Source organism: Saccopteryx bilineata, chromosome 4, assembly GCF_036850765.1.
Source record: "Saccopteryx bilineata isolate mSacBil1 chromosome 4, mSacBil1_pri_phased_curated, whole genome shotgun sequence".
NCBI lineage: Eukaryota > Metazoa > Chordata > Mammalia > Chiroptera > Emballonuridae > Saccopteryx > Saccopteryx bilineata.
In genome coordinates, this window is record NC_089493.1 from 199,267,183 (window position 1) to 199,292,567 (window position 25,385).

The 25,385-nt window shown below is 57.9% G+C and overlaps 1 protein-coding gene across 1 annotated transcript in view; it reads left to right on the forward strand.

The window, feature by feature from the left end:
* Positions 1-25,385, forward strand: part of PRKAR1B (protein kinase cAMP-dependent type I regulatory subunit beta) — a 74,689-nt gene that overhangs the window by 13,108 nt on the left and 36,196 nt on the right. The window contains exons 3-6 of the mRNA XM_066273584.1: positions 3,803-3,966; positions 5,181-5,272; positions 23,010-23,071; positions 24,146-24,192. Of these exons, the coding sequence (XP_066129681.1) occupies positions 3,803-3,966; positions 5,181-5,272; positions 23,010-23,071; positions 24,146-24,192 (365 nt within the window). The remainder of the gene's footprint in view (positions 1-3,802; positions 3,967-5,180; positions 5,273-23,009; positions 23,072-24,145; positions 24,193-25,385) is intronic.

Here is a 25,385-nt window from a genome sequence, read left to right on the forward strand (position 1 = left end):
TTGTGTTTTCCTGGGTTTGTCCCTCTCTGTTCTCTCTCTCCATCCCGCACACGGGATCAAGTTGGAAAGCGACTGTATGTGCTTTTTAAAATAATAGGTTATTTTTGGAGGAATTTTAGGTCTATAGAAAAATTGAGCAGAAAGTACCGAGTCTCACATGCCTCCCACGCTCCCCTCCTTCCCCTGTTTTGGACATTCTGTGTCCCTGTGGTTTATTGTTGGGACCCATGGGCCCACTGGATACACACAGGTGTTGTTACCCGAAGTCCACGGTGAATGTCGGAGTCCCTCTTGGTGTTGTGCGTTCCCATGGGTCAGGACAGACGTGTGATGATGTGTGTGCATCTATAAGTATCATCGTGTCACTGCCCCCAACAGTCCTCTGTGCCCCGCCTGTTCACACCCTACCCCTGGACTCACCGATCTGTCACTGTCCCCATAGATTTGCTTGTTCCAGAAGGTCACATACCTGCAGTCACAGTACGTGCACCGCTGTCACTTAACAATGTGCATTTCAGGTTTTCCCGCGTCTTTTCATGGCTGGACAGGCCTTTGTTTTTAGTGCTGCGTCCTGTCCCATCGTCTGGGGGGACCACTGTTTGTTCTGCAGCCTGTTGAAGGATGTTTTGGTGTTTTCCAAGTTTGGGCAGTGATGAATAAAGTTGCTCTAAATATCCTTGTGGAGGTTTTGTGTAGACGTAGGTTTTCAGCGCCGTCGGGTCAATACCAGGGAGTGTGACTGCTGGACCAGATGGGAAGAGTATGTTTAGTTTTGTAAGAAATGGCCAAACTGTGTTCTTTTTGATTTATTGATTTTTAGAGAGAGGGAGAGAGAGAGAGTGGGGGGGGGGGACAAGCAGGAAATATCAACTCATAGCAGTTGCTTCCTGTATGTGCCTTGACTCGGTGAGCCCTGGGGTTTCGAACTGGCAACCTCAGCATTCCAGGTTGACTATCCACTGCGCCACCACAGGTCAGGCTGTTTTCTCTCTTAGCTGATTTGTTTTAGAGAGAGAAAGAGAGAAGCATTAATTTGTTGCTCTGTTTGTGCATGCATTGGCTGCTTCCCGAATGTGCCCCGACTGGGGATCAAACCCACAACCTTGGCATTCCGGGATGACACTCTAACACAGTGGTCCCCAAACCCCGGGCCGCGGACTGGTAACTGTCTGTGGGCCATTTGGTACTACTGGTCCTCAGAGAAAGAATAAATAACTTACATTATTTCCGTTTTATTTATATTTAAGTCTGAACGACGTTTTATTTTTAAAAAATGACCAGATTCCCTCTGTTACATCCGTCTAAGACTCACTCTTGATGCTTGTCTCGGTCACGTGATACATTTATCCGTCCCACCCTAAAGGCCGGTCCGTGAAAATATTTTCTGACATTAAACCGGTCCATGGCCCAAAAAAGGTTGGGGACCACTGCTCTAACAGACGGAGCTAACCGGCCGGGGCTGAAATGGCCAGACTGTTTTCCAAAGTGGCTCATCGCCTGCACCTCCACCAGCGGTGACCAGAGCTCCTGCTGCTCCGCGTCCTCGTCAGCACCTGGTGTGGTCAGCGCTCTGGATTCTGGCCCCTCTGACAGGTGTGCCGCGGGGCCGTGCCTGTTTTAATTTGCATTTCCCCATGTCGGCCGATGAGGAGCACCTCTTCATCCGCTTACACGCCATCCCGAGGTCCTCCTCCACCAGCTGTCTGTTCCGAGCTTCTGCCTATTTTCCAGTTGGTTGTTTGTTTTCTTTTTATTGAGTTTTAAGGGTCTTGTACATTTTGCAAACAAGTCCTTTCTCAGACATGTTTTGCTAACATTTCCTCCCAGTCTGCCGCTGAACGGCTGTGTGTGTGAAGGACAGGCCTGTGTGTCCAGGCCTGTCCTTTGTCCTGTCCGGGTCTTGGTTTCCCCACCTCGGCCGGGCCTGCTTCCTCTCTGAGACCTACGGCCGGCCGGCCGCGAGAGGGAGGCTGTGGCTTCTGGGCGGGGCCGCTGACCCTCGGCCCACAGAGTCCCAGGTCCTCGGTGGTGCGGACACCCCCTCCTGGGAAGTGCAGACACCCCTCTTGGGAAGGCACGCCCTGTGGGCACGGCCCTCCTCTGACGGATGCGAGGCTGCATGATGAAGGGCCCTAGAAATCCCCCGAAGAGGGACAGGACGGCTGTGTCCTTCCCTTGTCCCAGGGTCTTCCGGGGGCCACTCAGTTCCAGCGTCCCCCCAGCTCCCGCCCTCCTCACTCAGTATTTGTCTTCTCAGCTGGACGTCTGCATGCCCCCTCTCCCCTGGTGAAGGAAAAACACAGTCAGAAGGAGACAGTGACCATCCCCTATGGCCCAGGGAGCGCTTGGCCCTGGGGACCCACAGGGACAGTCCCTGGAGCCGTGCCACCCGGTTCAGAGGCAGACGCTGGCCTCGGAGCTTTCTGGAAATGCCGTTCCCACACTGTCGTCATGACGATTCCTGTGGCTGGAGAGCCTGTCCTGAACCCGGGCCCTGACCTTCCTGCTGCACAGACAGCTCATCAGCGTGACAACAGGAGACAGGAAGGGGCTGCAGAGAACGGGAGGTTTTCCTGGCATCCTGAGAGGGGGTGGGGCAGGGATGCCAACCAGAAATCACAGTCCCCCGCGGCGCCCGGGCCTTGTGTGTGGAACCACCTGTATCCTGCTGGCTTGACTCTGTGCCGCCCAACATGGAAAGTCGTCCCTGTGCCAGGACAGGGACGCTCCCTGGTCCAAGGCGAGGTCTGGACAGGGGGCTGTAGGGAAGGCACTGCAGTGGGGACCCTGGGCCAGCCCTCCATCTGTGCGGGACCCCTGCCTGCACGAGGGACCGCTGCGTTTGTCAGTGGCCTTGTCTGTGGACTTCCGAGCTGCTCGTTGGACCTCCTGGGTTCCGGGAGCCGCTGACGGGCGGCTTTGTCCGATCACGGTCCCTTCAGCTGCGGACCCTCTCAGGGCGTCCTGCCTGTCCCGCTGGAAACCTCTGGCTGCACCCACGCCTTCCGCCGTGAGCACGTGTCACAGCGCATGCTCTGTAGCGGCTGCGGTGCGTGGGGTCAGCCCGCTGTCCCCCTGCCCGGTGGCCCCTGCAGCGTCAGCCTGAGCTCTGACACCCAGTAGCTGAGTGTGGTCCGTGCTCATGGCATTTATACAATGGGGGATGGATTCCAGCCCGCCGTGACTCCGTTAGTTCATCTATTTCTTCGTCTGTGCATTCCTTCATTGTTTTTGTTTTTTAATTTTTTTTTAATTTATTTATTCATTTTTAGAGAGGACAGAGAGAGGGAGAGAGAGAGACAGAGAGAGAGAGAAGGGGGGAGGAGCTGGAAGCATCAATTCCCATATGTGACTTGACCAGGCAAGCCCAGGGTTTCGAACCGGCGACCTCAGCATTTCCAGGTCGACGTTTTATCCACTGTGCCACCACAGGTCAGGCCCTTCATTGTTTTCATCCGTGCTTGGGGTACTGCTGCCCCTTGCGTGGGGGAGCAACTCCCAACAAATGTGAACAGAAATGCTTTGCAGGTGGTAGGAGCGGAAGGGGGAGCTGATAGGAAGGCTTTCTGCTGGAGGCGACATTGAAATGGGCCTTGAAGCACGTGTAGGAGTTCAACAGGGACCTGCTTGGTGGATGGGCAGTGAGGTGGAGGCAACCCTGCGTTCTCCTTTCCGCTCTCTGCCTCCCACCCCGCCCTCCACTCCTCTGGCTCCTGGCTCACCTGGGCAGATAGTTCCAGAGGTTTGGCCGAGGCTGCCCCGTGTCTCACGTCCTCTCCCTGTCTCCCCCGGCAGGAAGAAGAGAACAGACAGATCTTGGCTCAGAAGTCAGCCTCCCAGTCTGACTCGCACGACGAGGAGGTGTCCCCGACGCTGCCGAACCCCGTGGTGACAGCCCGCTGCCGCCGTGGGGGCGTGAGCGCCGAGGTGTACACGGAGGAGGATGCCGTGTCCTATGTCCGGAAGGTGGGTGCTGGGGCCTGGGTGGGCAGCCTGTTGTCATGGTCACTGCCGCTGGCAGCCGAGCCGGCAACCGTGTGCCCTGGGCTCTCGTATGGGGTCTCCGCACACCTGTGGTGGCTCTGTGGTCCCGCCAGGCTCAGGGAAGGGACGGGAGGGACATGGGGTCGTGGGTTGTGGGTGGAGGGGGCCGCAATTTGAGATGCAAGATCCTGTCATCACTCAGTGAGTGGCCCTTTGGACGCTGGGCTGGGCGCATCCACCGGGCAGGGGCTGTGAGGAGCCTGGCCTTTCCCTCATCTCGGTGCTTGACGGTTTGGCAAGCATCAGAGACCCAGATCCCTCCCTGGCTGTACACAGCCCAACACCCACCCTCCATCCCCTTCTCCTCCTCCAGAAGGGTGTGGTCAGCGTGGCCCCAAGCACGGCTCAGGTTGTCTCTTTTTACAGTTTTCAAATCTTTTTTTTTTTGTATTTTTCTGAAGTTGGAAATGGGGAGGCAGTCAGACAGACTCCCGCATGCGCCCGACTGGGATCCACCCGGCACGCCCACCAGGGGGTGATGCTCTGCCCATCTGGGGTGTTGCTCTGTTGCATCCAGAGCCACTCTAGTGCCTGGGGCAGAGGCCATGGAGCCATCCTCAGCGCCCGGGCCATCTTTGCTCCAATGGAGCCTCGGCTGCGGGAGGGGAAGAGAGAGACAGAGAGGAAGGAGGGGGGGAGGGGTGGGGAAGCAAATGGGTGCTTCTCCTGTGTGCCCTGGCCGGGAATCGAACCCGGGACTCCTGCATGCCAGGCTGAAGCTCTACCACTGAGCCAACTGGCCAGGGCCATTTTCAAATCTTTAAATAAGTGTTTGTTGCCTTAAAAAACAGCAAAATAAAGAACTCAGCACAGATGTAGCAGTAGCACCAGGGACTGGAGCTCCTCTGCCATCTCCTGGGAGGCTTAGAGCCCACTGGAGCTGGTCCACCAAGACCAGGCTTCTCGATGGCGCTGAAGCCACCTCGGGTCGCCCCAGGTTTTTTCTATTCTTTCTCTTTTATCTTTTAAGTTAAAAAAATATTGTGACGCCCATCATACTGCAAGTTGTTGGTCTTTACCATCACCCGATAACAACCGCTTGAAGGTGGAACAGTGTGATTTGTGACCACGTCAGAATTCCTCAGGGACAAGCAGGGGCCCTGGTGCCCACAGCCTGACTGTGTGGCTTCCCGCAGGTCATCCCCAAGGACTACAAGACCATGACGGCGCTGGCCAAAGCCATCTCCAAGAACGTGCTGTTTGCTCACCTGGACGACAACGAGAGGAGGTAGGACCCAGGAAGGGGGCGGGGGGCGGGGGGCAGGTCCGACAGCCCTTCCCGGGGCCGTGCTGGTCATGGGCTGTCAACCACGGTCACCCCTGTCTGGAGGGGAGGGGACGTGTGTCAGAGTCGAGGCGGCTTCCAAAAATGACATACTGTGAGCACCTGGGCTGCCCTCCTCAAATTCTGGGTTGTTACCTGAAGTTTCCACTCACAAACTTGTCTTGGGAGGTCCGGATCCCTGTGGGCTAATTGTCCAGAGTCCTCCCCTTGCGGGGACCCCAAGTCTGCCCTGAGTCCCTGCCCATCGGAAGACGGGGCCGGAATGCTTGTCCAGCTGCTCCCACCTGTCTGAGGAGACAGGGGCCCTAAGGAAGGGTGACAGCCCAGAGGTGACAGTCACACGGCCTGGGGGGGCCTCGGGAGTGGGTGGGGCCTCGGGAGTGGGTGGGTGGGCCTCGGGAGTGGGTGGGGCTTGGGGAGTGGGTGGGGGGCCTGGGGAGTGGGTGGGGGGCCTCGGGAGTGGGTGGGGGGCCTGGGGAGTGGGTGGGGGGCCTCGGGAGTGGGTGGGGGGCCTCAGGAGTGGCTGGGGGGCCAGTGAGCCGCCGGGCGGCTTGGAGGTGACAGTCACACGGCCTGGGGGGGCCTCGGGAGTGGGTGGGGGGCCTCGGGAGTGGGTGGGGGGCCAGTGAGCTGTGGAGCAGCTCGGAGGCTCTGCTGGGGGACTGTGACCATGTCAGTAACTAGAAAAACTGGAAAGTTTTGGTAAAACAGAAAGCAAAAATGTCCCCCATCACCTGACTCGCAGAGAGAGCGCCATTGGGAATATTTCAGGGAAACCGCTAAGGGCTTGTTTTACTCACTAACTCTGTTGTCGCAAATGGAATTACGTTGTACGTGGTTCCGTCGCACCTGCCGGGTGTGGATGTCTCTGTTAGTGACGCTGTTGCGGAGGCTGTCGATGTCATTTCTCTGGAGGTGCTGAGTCACTGGGCGTAGTTTACGATGAACAGCGAGGTGACGACCTGACCATCCCTGTCCACTCCTCTCTGAGTGCCTGTGGTTTTAAGGTAAATTCCTCGGTGTGGACCTAGGGCTGTATGACATTTCAAAAGTTCTTTCTCTTTTTTATTTTTGGCAAATTCTAATTCTTCATTAGATTAACTGAGCACATTTTGATATTGGTCCTATGCAATATTGAACAATATACAGATATATGAAAAAAAAAGAGTGTTTTCACGTGCCCTCCTGTGTGATCGGCAGAGGTCTGAGATGACCTAGGAGGTCTGTCCGAGTTGTGTGGGGATGATGGTTGCTCCCAGGTGGAGCCGGGTCGAGCCCTTGTGCTCCAGGCTGTGTCTGAAGTGTCCACCGTGTGGGAGCATATGGGCAGGACAGGTGGGGTGGCCAGTTTCCCATCTGGGCCCACCCTGCATTGCCCGCCTGCGGGTCAGCCTGCCTCGCTTCTCTCCCGTGGCTGGCTGGTGCTCCCTGTGCGCCTGGATCTGTGTGCCCACACTGTGTCACTATGCCCGCACTCACCTGAGGGTTCCCCGCACCCCCAGCACCCTGCGTGTTACCATGTTAGGCTTGAGAGAAGATGGTGTCATTTCTTACATTACTGATAAGACCTCACACTTTCCTAGTTGAGCAGGTTTTCTGAAGTTTCTGAGCAGCCCAGTGGCCTGGACGCTTCTGCTCAGAGGGAAAGGTTTGGGCTTAGAATTAAAAATACTTGTCATCCAGGACCACCCAGGGGTCCCACGGGGACAGCTAGTGAGCACCCATCGTGGACAGGGTCCTGACCCCTAGCGATGACCATGACCTAACCTTAGGAACTGGGAGTGTCACCTTACACGGCACAGAGGGCCGTGCAGGTGTGGACTTGTGAGGAGCAGGCGGGGGCATCGGACAGGACAGGAGCCGTGTGGCCAGAGGCAGAGCGGGAGCGATGTGGCCACGGGCAAGGCCCCCGGGCCCCTCCACAGCTCGGTCTCCACCTGCTGGTCCTGCCAGGACTGTGGGCCAGTGAACTTCCTTTGCTTCTGTTCTCATAACTAGGTGTTCACCTGGCAGGTGTCCTTGGTTGCCAGGGGGACCCAGATGATGCCAGGTTGTGTCTATTCCAACCTGACTGTAACCAGCAGTCTAAAATGTCATTTACATCTGGTTTTTGAATAGTTGCTGCATTCACATGGTTCAAAACACACCAGGTGGCCGGGGCCCAGACTCAGGGGCCAGCGGTCTGGAGACTGTCCTGGGCTTGCTTACCCTGCGGTGAGCTCACTCCCTCGACCTTCAGGCTGAGGCCAGCTGCTCCACATCCAGTCTTCACCCAGAGTCTAGCCCTCGGGGACGGGGCAGGGACTGCCCTCGGCTGGGTTTAGCCAGACCCATAGCCTCACCCTGCGGTGCCAGCTCTTGGGAGGAGGTGCCCTCGGCGTGGACTGTCACCCGTTTCTGTTTCCCTGGGCTTGCCTGCTCTGGCTTCTTCATGTAAGTGGCACCGTGTAATGTATGATCTGGTGTCTCTCAGTGTAACAGTTTCAAGGTCCATCCAGGCACGTGTCAGAATTCCCTTCCTTTTGTAAGGGTGAGCAATGCTCCGTGACGTGGCCGGACCCAGTGTGTCCATCTGTTCATCGGTTGGTGGACACCAGGGCTGTTAGCACCTTCTGGTCACTTGAATCTGCAGCTGTGGGCGTGTGAGTCTTGTGGGTGCAGTAGGGCGCTGCTGGGCCCGATGGTCACTCCATGCGTAACTTTGAGGAGACGCCAGGCCCAGCTCCTTGTTTGGCCCCTCTGAACTTCGAGCCTTCCTTCTCCATGAAGCCCGCTGTCCCCTTCCAGGTGTTTCAGGCAAACTCCCCGCACCCTCTGTGGCCTCTTCCCAGCCCCAAGCACTAGCTGATTCGGTAAAATTCTTCGTTCAGGGCCAGCCTGGCCCAAGTGCAATTTGATTTAAATCGTGTTTCCGGGCATCCCAGCTGCGTGTGCAGGAAGGTCTGTGCTGGGGTCCTGGACCCTTGGCCCCAAGTTTCCAGAACCGCAGGCCCTCATTGGCTCAGAGATCCAGGTGGATGAAAAGTAGAGGAAGCAGATGGTTGGGTAAACCCCTCTCTCTGAGGCTGGCTTGGAAAGAAAGATCTCCTGCGTGTGACTGTGTTAGAGGTCTTTTGTTTTCCCTGGAGGAAAATCCACTTTCCATCGGGACATCTGACAGGCTTTTTTTTTCTTTTTTTTTTGGCCACAGGCCCCAAAGGAGCAGGCTGACCGTTCAGGAAACGGGCTCCAGAGGGAGTGGGCAGGGGACTGTCTCTCGACCTTTTGTATGACGTTTCCCTGGGGCGGCCTCTAAATGGGTTGCTTTTTCCCAGCGTTCTAGACGCTGGGCTTAGCGGCGTGGTCCGTGGTCGGGCATGGCCGCAGGTGGGGGGGGGGGGAGGCAGCACCATTCTCTCCAAGTTCGCAGGGCGTCTGGCCCGCTGTGAAGGAGAGGCCACCGGCTGCCCCTTCCGTGTCCACACCGGGACGTTCCTGAGCAAATAAACCCATGTGTGGGGTGATGACCTCTACTGCTCAGTGACCCTTCCTTCCGAATTCAGGTTTAAGACGAAGTGACCTGCTGTCGCCGGCTGGTGGTCTTGCTCTTACCAGTTTGTGACAGCACCGTCCCTTCACGCTGCTTTTATTTTGTGGAGAGCTACCTGAGCATAGAGAGAACGTGAGGATTGCGTTCCAGCCCCTTCTGTTAAGAGAAGGCAATGCCGCCCTCCGGGGAGGCACCAGTCCCCCAGCAGCCGTGCGTCCGCCTGGAGGGCAGCCACCCTCTGGTTGGCATTTATCACAGGCTTTCTCTGGGTCTGTGATGGGGGTGCAGAGCCTTTGTTTCCCCTTGTAAATAAAAAAAGGTTGTCCCTGGTTCAAAGTGACACCGGTTTGTCATAGCAAAGCCAGGGTTCCAACAGGAGTCTCCAACCCAGCCTTCCGTCCCCGTGACGGTGGACTGTGTGCACCTGGGAGAGGAGGGGGCCAGGGAGTGTGTAAGGCAGGCTTTGTTCTGGGTGTGCAGGGTCCCTGGTGTCTCGGGCAACCTGAGCCTGCAGGTACCTGGCGCTGGGCCGTGGAGGGAGAGGGCCAGGAGAACCCTGCACGCAGAGGGTCGGGCCGGGCCAGCCTTAGACAGACAGAGGCATGTGCACACTCACGCACACTCACACCGCAGAGTTCAAGGTGTGTTACAATGTCTTGTGGAAGGAGCCAGTTTTGTGATGTAACTTACAAGCTGTGTAACGGTATTCTCTGGGCCTTTATTCCTTCACGTGTCAAATGAGAGTAATGGAATCTACTTTGAGGGTTGCTCTGAGGATGGGAGGCAGTAATGTCCATAGGTATATCGTCACCATCATCACCACCATTATTGTCATCACCATCACCACCATCATCACCTTCATCACCATCACCACCATCATCACCTTCATCACCATCATCACCATCATCACCTTCATCACCATCACCACCATCATCATCTTCATCACCATCATCATCTTCATCACCATCACCACCATCATCATCTTCATCACCATCACCACCATCATCACCTTCATCACCTTCATCACCATCATCATCTTCATCACCATCACCACCATCATCATCACCATCTCCATCGTAGTCATCATCATCATCTTTCTGGAGGCCCTCTGGCTGTGTTGAGTGGTCACTAGCAGTGGGCTTCGCCCCTCAATGCTGGCCCAGACCCTCACATGCACCCAGCAGCCAAGCCTCAGGGCTTAGTCTGAGGAAGGGTCTTGTGTGGTCCGGAGGCCACTTCGCAGTGTCATTCTCTGCTTCATCCTGGACCTGTGGGGGGGTAAACGGGCTGCTCTGGGGTCAGGGCACAGCGGGAGGGACTCTGGGAGGCCAGCTGGTCCCCCCGCCTCAGGGTATTGAAGAGGGTGTCTAGGGCAGGGGAGGCCCCTCGCCCCTTCTTCCCAACCAGGCAGCACGTGTCCCAGTGGGGGCTGGAGCGAGTGTCCTCACATCAGCTTTCCAGCCCCTCTGCTGAGCTGAGTTACTCCAGGTGAGAGTCTGGAGGGAGGGGGCTCAGTAGCAGGTGCAGCCCCCTTGCTAGGTCAGCTACGGAACAAGGCAGATCTGTGTCCTTCCTGGGGGTGCTGGGGCAGTCACTCTCTGGTCAGGGGCCACAAGAGGTGGCCCACGGGTGCTCCAGAGCCCTGAGAGGTGCTGTGAATCTGACCTGGTCCCGAGGGTGCATTCTAGGCCTGGTGGAGGAAGACGGGAGCCCTGGGGTTCACTGAGGTCCCTTCCGGGCTTGCTCCGACCACGGCCCTGGGGATGAGCACCACGTGCCCCTGGGAGCTGGGGAGTGTGGTGATTAGGGGGTGCTGTGTGTGGTGTGGGCGGTCCGGGCGGCGGCACTGTGCGTTGGGCCCTCCTTGGGGCCCTCATTACCTGGGCCGCCAGACGGCAGGCGGGCAGGCGGGGCGGGCATCTCACCCTGCGGCGGCCTGCCTGGCAGCCTCGCCCGCTCCCTGCAGCTCTAATTAAAACGGGCCTCTGGCTGGAGCTGTCTCCTGTTATCTGTCGCTCACTCTTCCTCCCACCCGCAGATCTCTGCGGTCTATTTTTCCACAAACCGGCTTGAGTTCGCAGGTGATGGGAAAAACACGCCAGCCTGCAGCACTCGCACGCAGCCCGAGGGCCCGGGGCATCTCCGCTTCCCCGTGGCCCTGCCCCCCCCCCTCGCTCGGCTGTGGCTTTGGGACCCTCTGCTTCCCTTTCAGGCAGGACTAGAAAACAAAAGGAGCATTTTGGAAAATGCGTGGCCTCCTCCGAAGAGATCCTTCATGGCTTGAACATGCAAAGAATTTGATTTTCATTTTGCACACAGCCAGGCTTCCTCTGGGCAGAGGCCGTGAGGTCAGCGAACCGTGGGCCACATGAGCCCAGCAGATCAGACGCCGCTTTCGGTGGAAGGCTGGGGTCGCGGTCTGCGGCTTGTAGCGTGCAGGTGGCGTGTTCTGAGCCGGTCTCCGCCTCCTGTACACCACCTTGTGAGAACAGTGCAGGCCGGTGACGGCCAGGTGCCCTCGGGCAGCTGAGGCCGAGCAAGTGAAGCGGGCTGCCCAAGGCCACCCGGCTGGGCCTGGAAGAAGCTGGGACTGAACCCCGTTGGGACGAGGCTGCGCTGGGCTGAGCTCCCTCCCCGCGGCGATGCATGACCTTGCTCATCCCTGGGCGAGGGGAAGGCCACACCTCTTAAAGAGAAGAATAAGTTTCTACCTGCCCAGAGTTTCCCAGTTAATCAAAAGTTCTGTGGTTCTTACAGGCGTCCCCAAACTACGGCCCGCGGGCCGCATGCAGCCCCCTAAGGCCATTTATCCAGCCCTCTGCCGCACTTCTGGAAGGGGCACCTCTTTCACTGGTGGTCAGTGAGAGGAGCACTGTATGTGGCGGCCCTCCAGCGGTCTGAGGGACAGTGAACTGGCCCCCTGTGTAAAAAGTTTGGGGACCCCTGTATCTACGAGAAGGACTGAGCTGCAGTTTGCTTCTCGGTGGAGTCTTTGTTTGAGAGGGAGGCCGGGACTTGCCTCGCTGAGGTGCACAGCATGGGCCCAGCCCCTCTGACCGTGGAAGCAGGAGGAGAGAGAGCCCTGGGCTCCCCACCGTGGGGCTGGCACCTGCAGGGGATCGTGCCCGAGGCCGTGGTTTAGCTGTAGCGTTTGGTGGGGTGCAGTCTCCAGGGTGCTAGACCTCAGCACCCCCCACGTCTCACACACAACCTGTTCCTCTCTTCACATCACCTGAGATGCTCAAAGGTTCCCTGCTTCCAACACTCACCATCTAGATGGGAACACCGAGGCCCAGAGAAGGGGTGTGTGGTCCAACTGCCCTGTTGCTTAGGGGCGGGAAGTGGGGCCATTTCTTTAGAAAGGAGAATATCTCCAGGGACCAGGGTCCTGGAGGGACGCTAGGCAAGGTGCCCCCTGGCATCGGGTGAGCTGGCCTCTTGCACCTCCTCTTCCCACGGTGGTGACGGGTCCCGGGAAGGAAGGACCCCTTGGCTTTCAGACCTGACGGACGCCTCGAGTCCTGGCTTGGCTCCATTCTGGAGCCTTGGTCACTAAAAATAGCCCACTTGCCTCCCAGCTGGGATATGAGGAATTCACCAGTTGGCTGGGGGTCAGGGAGACTGTCAGAAGAGACCAGGGGGAAAGGGAGGTGGCCCTGGAGGAGGCTCATTATCACCGAAACTCATCCCCATCTCCATGGTCCACCCGGCGTCTTGTCAGAGACGGGGAGAGGCCGAGGCTCGGAGAAGGCAGGCGACTGGCCCACGGTCACACAGCTCCTTGGGGCAGAGGCCAGTCTTGCTGAGACGAGGTCCTGTGTGCCTCACGCTCCCTGGGAGTGAGACAGCTGTTGCGCTCTGCTGCACGCCAGCCACGTGGCTGAGCTGTGGGTCTCTCTCGACACTCATGGCCACCGCGTGGGGTCAGTGATAAGGTCACCCACGTTCCAGGGGAAGGCTGAAGTCACTTGCCCTGGGTCCCACAGGTAGTGACCAAACCAGAATGTGAACCTTGGTTGAAGCTCTGTGCTGTGAGTGTCTGTGTAGCCCCCCGGGACACAGCTGTTCCCTCCTGTTCCAGGGTCCTTCCCAGTGGTGACCAGTATTTAAGAAATAAACTGTCCTTTCCTGGGGCACGGGTTGTCCCCTAGGTGTCTGTTAGATGCTGTGAGATCACAGGGAAAGAAAGGGCCCATTCTCCCTCAGGATTGGGGGCTCCCTTACCAGAACCAGTGACCTCCGAGCCAGGTCGTCAGGATGGGCAGAAGAGGGGGAAGAGCATTCAAGCAGAGGGAACAACATGGGGAGTGGAGGGAACAACATGGACAAGTGGAGGGAACAGCATGGAGAAGTGAAAGGAACAGCATGGTCAAGCGGAGGGAACAGCATGGAGAAGTGAAAGGAACAGCATGGACAAGTGGAGGGAACAGCATGGAGAAGTGAAAGGAACAGTATGGTCAAGTGGAGGGAACAGCATGGAGAAGTGAAAGGAACAGCATGAACAAGTGGAGGGAACAGCATGGAGAAGTGAAAGGAACAGCATGGACAAGTGGAGGGAACAGCATGGAGAAGTGAAAGGAACAGCATGGTCAAGCAGAGGGAACAGCATGGATAAGCAGAGGGAACAGCATGGGGAGGAAACAGGTGCGAGAAGACCTGCTGACGTGTGCTGGAAGCTGAGGTGTGGTTGGTAGAGCAAACGGATGATGGTGAGCTGAATTTGTGCCAGGGTCAAAATCTCAGTGGGGAGTCTTTTTTTTTTTTTTTTTTTTTTTTTTTTTAACATGAAGGCACAGGGAAGAAATGAGAAGGGTCCCTGGTGTGTTCTCCATGTGGACAGTTTCTGGTGCATTCTTCCTGGACAGTTTCAAGTCCAGAGCCCTGCCTTACTCCTTTCACAGATGTCTGCGCACTGGGGTCACAGGGACTGGCCTCATGTTTTGAAAGATGTGTTGGAAAGGTGGCTCTGCCTGCCGCCGGCTCCGCAGTGTGGGCTGTGCCGCGTCTGCCCCTCGCCCTCCCCGCCCCCTCGCTCGGCCATTTCATGGGGAAGTTGCACCTCTGGGTCAGGGCAGCTGCAGGGCTGCCTCCGAACCGGGTCCTGCCTGTCCGTTCGCATTTCCTTCTGCACAGCCCCTTTGTGGTGCTACGGCTAGCGTGTGGGCGTGGGGTGGGCGTGGTTCTGTCCAGGCAGCGTGAGGAGGCCCAGATGCGGGAACAGAGACCTTCCCAGCTGGACAGTTTGTGTTTTCTCCCTGTTCTGGATCTGGCTGAAGGTCCGGCCTCCCCTGGGCTGCATCTTGTGAGGGGGGACAGCTGGTGCACGCTTGTCCTGCAGAAAAAGCAACAGTTGCTAAGAGTCAGAAACAAAGATGCGCTTTGACACCCAGGAACAGCTGTGGAGGGGTGGGGGGTGGGGGGGAGGCCAGCCTAGGCCTGCAGCTGCCAATCCCGAATTCGCAGGCCTCCCGGATGGAGCTCTTTAACCCTTTGACGCCACGGGGCACTCCTCCCCTCCCTGTCCACCCGCCCCAGTAACTTACCACTTATCTTTATGGTAAGAAAATGCTTTCTTCTTCTTGACTGGAGACACGTAGTCCTTGGTCTGATTGGGCGGAGCATGCGTCCTCTGTTCTCACCTCCGGGGAAGCATGTGGTTCCGTGCGCTGTGATGTTCTGTGCATGTCCTGTGGGACACACTCCCCTTTCCCTTGGGGTCGATTCTTAACGGTGGGACTTCTGGGTCGTCAGCTAACTTTATGTCTAACAGGAGCTGGGTGCCTTTGACCCTGATCTTTGTCTGGATGTGGCTTTGATTTACAGTTCCCTTCTGACTCGCGACAGCAGACATCGCTTCCTGGGCTTTCTTAGCCGTTTGGACGACTTTTCCCCGCAAACTGTGTGCTCAGACATTTTGCTTGCTGTTTTTTTTTTAATATGTAGCTTTTCTTTTTAATTTTTATTTTATTTATTCATTTTAGAGAGGAGAGAGAGAGAGAGAGAGAGAAGGGGGGAGGAGCAGGAAGCATCAACTCCCACATGTGCCTTGACCAGGCAAGCCCAGGGTTTTGAACTGGCGACCTCAGCATTTCCAGGTCGACGCTTTATCCACTGCGCCACCACAGGTCAGGCTTGCTTGCTGTTTTTGAGTTCTTGGTCTTCTGCGCGTGGGGTTTGGAGAGCTCTTTGTATATTCTGGATATTTATCTGATAGATAAGGTTTGCAGATGGTTGTCTGAGCCAGTGTTCGGCCTTTCCGATTTGTTAGTGGTGTCTTTCAAAGTCCTAATATTAAAGTTAGACGAAGGCCCGATGTATCAATGCTTTGGGTTTGTGCCTTGGTTGTTATATATCTAAGAACATTTTGCCTAACCCACATTGATGAACTGTCTCCTGCATGTCTTTTAAAAATTCTTGTAGTTGAAGCGTTTCCATTGAATTCTGCGATCCGTTTTGAGTCACATTTTGTATATGTTGTGAGGTAAGGCTCCAAGTTTATTTTCCTTATGTGCGTGGCCAGTTGCCCTAACACCGGTTATGGAAAGACAGTTCTTCCCCATCGAATAGCTCTGGCCCTGCGTTGACGGTCCATGACCCTACATGGAGGGTGTGCCTGGTTTCCCAGGGCTGCGCCCTTGCTGCGTACGCCTGTCACCGCACCAAAGCACACTGTCACCGTGACTGCGGCTTTACGGTTAGTTTTGAAATCACTTTGCTCTTCTTTTAAAAAATTGTCTTAGCTACTGAGAGGGGTCTCTCTGTGTCTCTATGAATTTTAGATCATTTTCTGCTTGAAAAGCCTGCAATGAGCTTATGGCTCAACTCGATCTAGAACGGGCATCTTGTCACTACGAAGTCATGAACTGGAAGGTCTCCCCGTTTATGTAGGGCCTTTGTTTCTCTTAGTGGTGCCTTGCGGTTCTCAGAGGACAAAGCTTGTCTTTCTTTGGGTAAAATGTATCTTCTAGTGTTTCTGGGGCAGGGGTTCCAGCAGCGAATGCGGCAATGTTCCCGGCCCTCGGACCAAACGTGTGCATTCTCAGCCCTCACAGCAACGTCGGGAGTGGAGTCGCAGCTTCAGTTTGCAGGTGGAGCTGACCAGGGGAGGGGTGGGCAGCTGGGCTGAGGCCGCACAGCCTGTGGGCAACAGAGCTGAGTGTGACCACAAGTGTCCTAGTTCCGGATCCACCTGCTCCACCCGAGTTATTCCGACCTGTCCTGCTGCCTGACCCCAGCCCCCTCAAAGGACACAGGACCTGCCCTGTCCCTCCAGTGACAAGCTCAAGATTTGGCAGGAGGATGCAGGGCCTGTCTGCCCCCACACTCTGCCCATGTCTTCCCATGGTGGACCCGGCTGTCGGCCGGAGTTGCTCCAGACAGGAGGGAGCGAGGTGTGGTGGTGCCTGCCCTGTGCCAGGAGGAGAGGGACCGAGACAGAGAGAGAGGGGCTCCCCCCCGCACCCCCAGAGCTGTGCTGCCCAGTGAACTGTGGTGGTGGAACGTCCTGAGTCTCTGCTGTCCTTACGATAGCCACTGGTCGGGACATGCTGGCCACCTGGTGTCACTGTGGTCCAGCAGTTGGAGAGGGAGGGAGTTGGCTGGGATGAAGGACCATTCTGGGTGGGGGTGAAGGGGACCCAGGACCAGTGAGGGTTGGCCCCTGATCACCACCCCCATTGGAGGAGTGTGGGCTTTGGGTGAGGGCAGTCCCAGGGGTCATAGCTGTTGGTGGAGCACATGCCATGTGGTAGCCACGGTGCTGGTGCTGCTGCAGCCCCTGGTGGACTTCCCTGGCCACAGCCCCTTTCACAGAGTCTCAGCCACTGGCCTGCTGGTGCGTGACTGGGTTGTGACTTAGACCCTCCTCCTGGCTCTGCAGCCCATGGGCCTCAGGCTTCATTGTGTTGAGCCCCAGAAAACTAAGGGTCCCATCCTCTGTCCTTGTTCCTGTCTCCTCCTGCTGCCGTCACGGGGTTGGGAGTGAGGCCTCGGTGCTGCTGGTTTTGGGCTTGCGATGCCCTCTCTGGGCCTCGGACTCTGTAACCACAAGCAGAGGTGGTGGCCGCCTGTGTCTGGCCACAGCCACGTTCTGTGTGACCAGCAGGGGCTCTTATATCGGAACCAGCCATCACTGTCTCATGAAAACCAGAAGGGGGCATAAAACAGTGCATTTCCGTCTTCCCTAGTAGGGAGGACTAGCCTTCCTGGACCCACAATCCACGGGGGTCAGGGTGCAGGGGGGCGCCCTCCAGCCCCCACCCGGCCTAGGCTTGTGGGTGGCTGAGTTTGGGGTTGGTGATCCCCGTCTGTCTCCGTAGACCTACAGGCACCTCCAGCCCTGAGAGCGGCGGCCTTCGACGGTGTGTGCACACCCAGTGGCCTTGGCATGCTCCTGCCCCCACCCTGTGCCTGTAACATCAAGTCCCGGCAGTGAGGGAGGGAGAAGCGTCTGAGCTTGGGTGGGTGGAAGGGCTTTTGTCTCAGGAGAAAGGTCCAGAGCAAATTAATAACAAAACCAAATGCATCTGAGCACATCCCAGCTCCTCCCTGTGCAGGAGCCGCGGGCCTCAGTGGCATCCGCAGAGACCCCCCACGGGGTGTGCACGCACCCCAAGTGTGTACAACCTGGACGTCCCTGCCAGGACCCTCAGCAGGTCAGGGAGCCCCAGCCCAGGGCGGTTTGTGTTCTCAGCTTTCACAGGAAGATCACGCCCTGTGTCCCCTGGCACCGCCCCCCCCCCCGCCCCGAAGGGGTCCTGCCTAAGTGTACACCTGCCCCCATGACCAGGGCAGTGCCTAGCCCCGTGAAAAGCTCAGGAGACGCCGATCCACCCAGCAGCTGTGGAGAGAAAACACAGGCGTTCCTGGGGCCCTGGAGGCTCTCCAGTGCTCCCCTGCCCACGTGCTGGAGCGGTACTGGTGGCTAGGACACACCAGCTGCCTGGATCTTGTGATTGCTTCGTGGGCCCACTGCATTTAAAATAAGCAAGGTGCCTTTTAGCCAGAAAACATTCCATCCTGGGAAGCGATGGGAGAAAGGGTTGGAGCACCTCCAGGACCTGCTGTCCTCCACGCCTGGCCCTGGACGTGCCTGCTGAGGGGCTGCAGGAGGGGCTGGGGTCACGCCTGGCCCTGGATGTGCCCGCCGAGGGGCCGTGGGAGGGGTCTGGGGTCACGCCTGGCCCTGGACGTGCCCGCCGAGGGGCTGCAGGAGGGGCCGGGGTCATGCCTGGCCCTGGACGTGTCCGCCGAGGGGCCGCAGGAGGGGGCCAGGTTCACGCCTGGCCCTGGACGTGCCCTCCAAGGGGCCATGGGAGGGGGCCGGGGTCATACCTGGCCCTGGACGTGCCCTCCAAGGGGCCGCGGGAGGGGTTGGGGTCACTCCTGACCCTGGACGTGCCCGCCGAGGGGCCACGGGAGGAGGCCGGGGTCACACCTGGCCCTGGACGTGCCTGCCGAGGGGCTGTGGGAGGGGGCCGGGGTCACGCCTGGCCCTGGACGTGCCTGCCGAGGGGCTGCGGGAGGGGGCCGGGGTCACGCCTGCCTCTTGGGCTCGGTGGCCTGGAGGTCGGTGGGGGGGTTTCCCAGATGTCTCATCCATCTGAGATTAGCATGGGTCACACTGCAGAACGATCCTGCTCTCGGGGGTCCAGACTTAGGAGGGGCACATGGGGCAAACTCAAGCGTTTCACAAACAAGTGGGGTGCCAAGGCGCCCTGACTGGTGGTGATGGGGGAGAAATCCTGGAGGACTTCTCGGAGAAGGTGAGGACAAGGTTGTTCAGGTGGGAAGGATGGATGAGGATGTGGCACTCTGCAGACCTCTGTGCTGCTCAGGCGAGGCTGCCTTGTTTTGTACCCATGGAGTTGAAGCCCAGAGAGTGGACATGCTGGCCACTGTGTCTAGCTGGCCAGTGGGCAGGCCTGAATGGCAGGCAGGTCTGCAGCGGGCTGGATTTCTCAGGCCCCTGGCATATGTCCTGGTTTTGCTTCTCCAGCTCGAACTCGGAGCCGACCGCCCAGCCCTGGCTGCCGAAACGCCTCCTCCCGGGCAGCCCACTGTGACCACAGGCGGTTGGTCCCTTCCCTCCGGGAATGGAGTTTTTGGAGAAAGACTCAGAACTCAAGTCTCGGAAGAGAGGTCCTTGGAGGTGACGCCCCCGACCTCTGCTGAACCCAGGGCGTTTGCCTCCCCCCCCAGTGCGGGGGTTTTTCTCCTGGGCTCCCAGGCCCCATTCCGAGCCTTCAGTGCAGAGGCTGTGATGAGGTTTCCAGCCCCGTGCTCGGTTACAGCGTGGGAGGCAGGGGCCTAACCGGGCGTGTCCAGTGCCCATCCTCAGTCTCTGCTTGACCATCTGTGAAAACCATTCGCTGCTTCTGGGGTCTCCTGACTGCCCGAGCCAGGCTGAGGAAGCCGTGTCACGGCAGACGGCTGTCCACAAAGCGGCATCGGTCCCTTCCTCATGGTCTCTCCAGGTGGTGAGGACGGAGATGGCTGCTTGCTGGGAGCACAGCTGTTGCCTCTGGTGGGGCGCGGCCAGACGCTCAGGTGGAGCGGTGCTCCCGTCCTGGGCTGTGCGGTGCTCCCCACCCAGAGTCCCGGCGCGTGGGCTTGTGTCAAACAGAGGGGCACCAGGGCCCATGGCAGAGGCTCCCCGGGGACTGTAAACATTGTGCGGAATGCTCCGGAGGGTGGGCAGGGGCTGACGTCTTGCTTTGTGAGAATGTGGGCCCCTTGTGAGATCTTTTTTTTTTTTCAAATAAAAGCCCCAAATTTGCATTTTTATGATTCTTAATTTTTAAATGCTGCTAAATTTATCAATGGTGCCAGCGTCGGTGTGTGAAGAAGCAGACGAGCGGAGAAGACCCCTGGGCACTAAGAAGGTGAAACAGGACCGAGGACCCTCACTCCCTGAGAAGCCCTGGTCCCGATGGTTTTACGAGTGAAGTTGTGGCCAAACTTCAACAAACTGTCCATTCTCAGTCTCACAAGTTGCTCTGGGAAATAGGAAATAAGAGAATGTTGCTTTGGGGGGGGGGTGTGGTCACACACAGTCCAGACCGTATCAAACCCTTGGAGTGTGACAGATGTTGTGAGGACGTTGGCTGGCTGGGGAAAGATGAAGCCAAGTACCCTCCCTCGTGGCCCGGATACAGACATGGAGACTATGTGTTTAGCAGAAGGTAGTTGCTTTGTGAAAAAGTTCACGTGTTGAAACCTTACCCCCAATGGGATGGTATTTGGTTGGGAGAGTGGGCTTTGGGCTGAGATTAGGGGTCAGTGGAGGTCACCAGGGCGGGGCCCCCTTGAGGAGATCGGTTTCCTTACAGATGTCCCCTGGCCACGTGTGACACTGAGAAGGTGGCCGTCTGCTAGCAGCCCCCTGGCTGGACGTCCAGCCTCCGGACGGAGAGAAGTGAGCGTCTGTGGTTTCAGACCTCAGAGCGACCTGGGGGACCGTCTGCTGACTGGCCTGTGGGGCAGGGAAGCGCCTTCCCCACATAAACCCCACTCGGCACAAACAGGAAGAGCACAGAGGAGGCTCCATTACAGATGCCAGCTTGCGGACGGGCATCATGGAGAAGTGAACCCACAGGTGCAGGAAGATTGTTCACCACCAGTAAAACCCACGAGGCAGACCGCACACCGGCAAGAAAGAGGTTCCGGCCGCCCTGTCCAGATGGGCGAAGGGCGTGGGCAGGTTGCTGAACGCGAGGTTGTTGTGAAGGAGTGAAGGGCCTGGGGGCTCCGCGTCCTGGTGAGGGGGGGGGTCTGAGCTGGGATGTCCCAGGGGAGGGGCCTCCAGGGCTGTCCCGACCTCGTCCAGACACGTGTCCTCTCCCACCTTGTCACCCCTGGAGCCCTGGGACCACAGGCTGTGACACAGACCACAGGTGCAGCCTCCCCTCTCTCCTCCCCTCTCCTCGCCGCTGACATCGGGCACAGTCACTGAGCGTGTCTGATGTGGAGGCAGCGGCAGCGCGGCCCTCACAGGTGTGGGGTCCTGGCAGCACCCGCCCTCGGTCCCGCGGGCCTGGAGGCGGCAGCGACTCCCTGTTTGTCCCTTGCCAGCTCCGGGCGCTGGAGGTTGGGCGTGCCTTCTGTGTGCCCAGCGCCCAGCACAGTTCCCTGTGCTCAGCGGTTGTCTGTAGACCCGGGAGGCGGGGGCGGGGCAGAGCGCACGTGAGACCACAAGCAGCACCCTCAGAAGGGCCTCCCAGAGGTCACTGCACGAGGAGAGCAGAGCTGTTTTCCTTTTCATGGGGAGAGGCAGCCAGTGCGTTTTAATGGCATTAAGTGCTAAGAGGGAGGAAGGGGTTTTTGTTTGAGAGGGTGTAGAGGTCGGAGAGAAGAGCAGCCACTCAGAGAGGGGTGGGCTGAGCCGACCAAGCACTTGCGGCCGCCGCCTGGACACAGCCTGGTCCAGACCTTGGTCAGTCGTGAGCCGAAAGGCAGGAGTGAACGGGCTTTTCCGGGAAACAGAGATACAGCCTCCAGCACACAGAGTGAGGCTCTCCCTGCTCCCCTCTCCCCAGGGGCTGGGCAGGCACCCCAGAGACACTGTGTGGGAGTGGGGAGCATGGTGAGGGCCCGAGAGGGGCTGGGTGGGGGTCCAGGCAGGGCAGACATGCTTTTTTTTTTTTTGTATTTTTCTGAAGCTGGAAATGGGGAGAGACAGACAGACTCCCGCATGCGCCTGACCGGGATCCACCCGGCATGCCCACCATAGGCGATGCTCTGCCCACCAGGGGGCGATGCTCTGCCCCTCCGGGGGGTCGCTCTGCCGCGACCAGAGCCACTCTAGCGCCTGGGGCAGAGGCCAAGGAGCCATCCCTAGCGCCCGGGCCATCTTTGCTCCAGTGGAGCCTTGGCTGCGGGAGGGGAAGAGAGAGACAGAGAGGAAGGAGGGGAGGGGGTAGAGAAGCAAATGGACGCTTCTCCTATGTGCCCTGGCCGGGAATCGAACCCGGGTCCCCCGCACGCCAGGCCGACGCTCTACCGCTGAGCCAACCAGCCAGGGCCCAGACATGCTTTTCTTAAGTCGAGAGAAAATGGCTGCCGTTTGAAGAATGACTTATTTGTGTTTTCTGGGTCTGGTTTGCCTTTTGGGGGCTCAGGCTGACCAGCACATAGAGGCTTTCCAGGGGCCCCCCTTCATTAACCAGGTGGGCAGAAGGTTAGGCCCCCCAGGCTGGCTGGCTTCACATTTCCTTCTGGGGAACCGCACACTGTGGGTGGGCGCAGCCTCCGAGGGTCACTGCATTTTGGGATCCAGACGCTGACCTCTGATGCCGAGTTCTGGCTGCAGTCCGTGGACAGAAAGGGTCCTGCCCTGCCCACCTCTCCCGTGTGCCGGCCTGGGGACGCGGGTCTCCTGCTCCGTCAGCTTCGCAGCTGAATTTAGGAAATTCAACGTCCGGGCTGCCCAGCTGGCACAGCCCCGTGCGCCGCCTCGCCAGGTTGGCGGCTGGCGGAGCAGCAGGCTCGGACTCTGCTTCCTGCTGCCGAGGTGTGACAGGGCAGCTCATCCCCGCATCCAGCCTCTCAGGACACCTTTGAGCAGGGTCCCCAAACTTTTTACACAGGGGGCTAGTTCCCTGTCTCTCAGACCGTTGGAGGGCCGGACTATAAAACAAAACAAAACTATGAACAAATCCCTATGCACACTGCACATATCTTATTTTAAAGTAAAAACCAAAACGGGAACAAATACAATATTTAAAATAAAGAACAAGTAAATTTAAATCAACAAACTGACCAGTATTTCAATGGGAACTATGCTCCTCTCACTGACCACCAATGAAAGAGGTGCCCCTTCCGGAAGTGTGGCGAGGGCCGGATAAATAGCCTCAGGGGGCCGCATGTGGCCTGCGGGCCGTAGTTTGGGGACCCCTGGTGTACAGTGTGGTCCCATTTCTGTAAAGGCCCGGGCAGCAAACCCTGTCCGGGCGCAGAAGCAGACCCACAGGGCTGCCCGGGGCTGGGGTGCTGTTCTCTGGAGAGCGGGGTCTCCGAGGATTGTGTCTCCTCCTTGAACTTAGGTGCGTGGGCTTGTTCCCCGGTGGGCCTGACCGTCTTTCAACAAGACCGCGTCTCCAGGGGAGGCGAGGGACGCGGGCAAGTGTCACACTCTCTGTGTCTTCTTTTCAGTGACATATTCGACGCCATGTTCCCCGTCACTCACATCGCCGGGGAGACCGTCATACAGCAAGGTACGTTCCCCTCCTCCCTCCACTGAGCCGGAAGCGCCTGGAGAAAATCGGGCTGTTCCCTTAAAGAACTATTAATACAGAAACCTCACTGTGTATCTTTCGGGAAAGTCACTCGTGAAACTTAAGACCAACGTACTTAACAAGCTAACTCAACATATCGCGATCACCTTGCCCTTTAAAAAGCCGATGACCTGCACCAGACCCGGATTTGCCAGGACCGTGGGATTCAGGCCCCGTCTGTACCAGACCCGGGATTTGCCAGGGCAGTGGGATTCAGGCCCCGTCTGCACCAGTCCTGGGATTTGCCAGGGCAGTGGGATTCAGGCCCCGTCTGTACCAGTCCTGGGATTTGCCAGGGCAGTGGGATTCAGGCCCCGTCTGCACCAGATCCGGGATTTGCCAGGACCATGGGATTCAGGCCCCGTCTGCACCAGACCCGGGATTTGCCAGGAGAGTGGGATTCAGGCCCCGTCTGCACCAGACCCGGGATTTGCCAGGGCAGTGGGATTTAGGCCCCGTCTGTACCAGTCCCGGGATTTGCCAGGAGAGTGGGATTCAGGCCCCGTCTGCACCAGACCCGGGATTTGCCCGGAGAGTGGGATTCAGGCTCATGTTGGTGACCGTGTGGGTGAAGACATGCTCATTAGCTGACGGAAGTGATTTCCCGGTGAATAGGCACACAAGATCATCGTGTTGTATACCTTAACTTGATAGAATTTTTACCTGGAGAATTTATTTTTAATTAAAAAGCTTTATTTATTGACTTCAGTGAGAGCGGAAGGGGGAAAGAGGGAGAGAGAGAGAGAGAGAGAGAGAGAGAGAGAGACAGGAACATCAATCTGTTCCCGTATGTGCCCTGATCAGGGATCAAACCAGCAACCTCTGTGCTTTGGGACGATGCTCTAACCAATTGAGCTCTCTGGCCAGGGCTTTCCTTAAAGAAATTTTAAAAAGTAGAGGAGACCCAGTATCGCTCGACGATGTGATTTAAGTATCAGCGCAGAGGTGGCTAAGAGAGCATGTTGCAACTGTGTTCTTCGCATTAAGCACATGGCATCTCTTTTGTTGTTGCAGGGGATGAAGGTGACAACTTCTACGTCATCGACCAAGGAGAAGTCGACGTAAGTATCTCTTCACTGGTTTTAGAAAGTAGCGCCTTGGTCCACGTCCAGGTTTGAAGACTTATCGCACTTTGTATAACTCCGGGTCCCATACGAGCTCAGGTCTTGACAGCCTTCTTTCTGAGAGGCGTGTTTCTAGTATTTTGATTCATTTCACTGAAAAGATCACAGAGACTATCGACGCGCAGTCTTAAGTAAGGGTTTGCTGGCGGTACCCAGGCACCAGCTCGCACGCCGTCCCAGGTGCTGGCTTGTTTGAGCAGACCCGGCCGCAGTGAGCGGCCACGACATGTCAGGCCTCCCTGGTGCACCGTCTGTCAGCCTGGGTGTTTGGTGGGCACCTCTCCGGCCACGGTTTCTCTGGCCCTGAGCCGTCCTTCGCAGAACGCCGTTTCTGATCCTGCACTTTGGTGGCTGTGTACGGCTGGCCCCATGCAGACTGGAAGCTTGAGGAACAGGGACTGAGCCTTCTTGTATTTTCGGGGTCCGCGGTCCTGGTGCACTGTCAGGATACATCTGAGAGACCCCACAGGCCGCTGCATCCGAGGCTGGCCCCTGAGTCAGCCCTGGACCTCAGACACCAGCACTGGGCACAACGTTTGACGGCCTCCACACCCTCCCCTTTCATTGCAAACTGTGGGCCCTCCGAGCGGCCCCCCTGGCTCCCCCTGCTGCCCGGTGATGCTGCCCTGGCCGAGGTATTTCAGGACTTGGCCCCCGGTTCAGCTGAACTATTCTGGGGGATGTGGACTTATTTATCTTTCTGGCAGCCCATCCGTGCCCACCATTGCTGTGTTCTGGGAACCGGCAGGCGGCCCTCGGCTTCCGGAGGTGGTGGCAGAGGAAATGAGTCACCAGGAGGATGGCACAGTGAGGTCACACACTTCCCCCGAGGGCCGAGGCCCCTCGGATGGGAGCCAGCCAGGGTTTCTGTTCACCCTGAGCTCAGGCCCCGGACCAGGCAGGCCGTAGTGTCTGGGGCAGGGGCCGGCCTCCGTCTCCCACCAGAGAGAAAGGGGAGGCGGGCACCGAAGACCGCGGAGGAGGGAAATCAGAAGGCAAGCGAGGCTCCCAGCCTGGGCTCAGACCGCCCGCCCGCAGGGCCGGGTCCTGCTGGCTTCGCCGTGGGTTAAAAACAACATCAGCCCAGGAAATGGAGAAGGCAGACACGGATGCAGCCAGCGGCCGGGCTG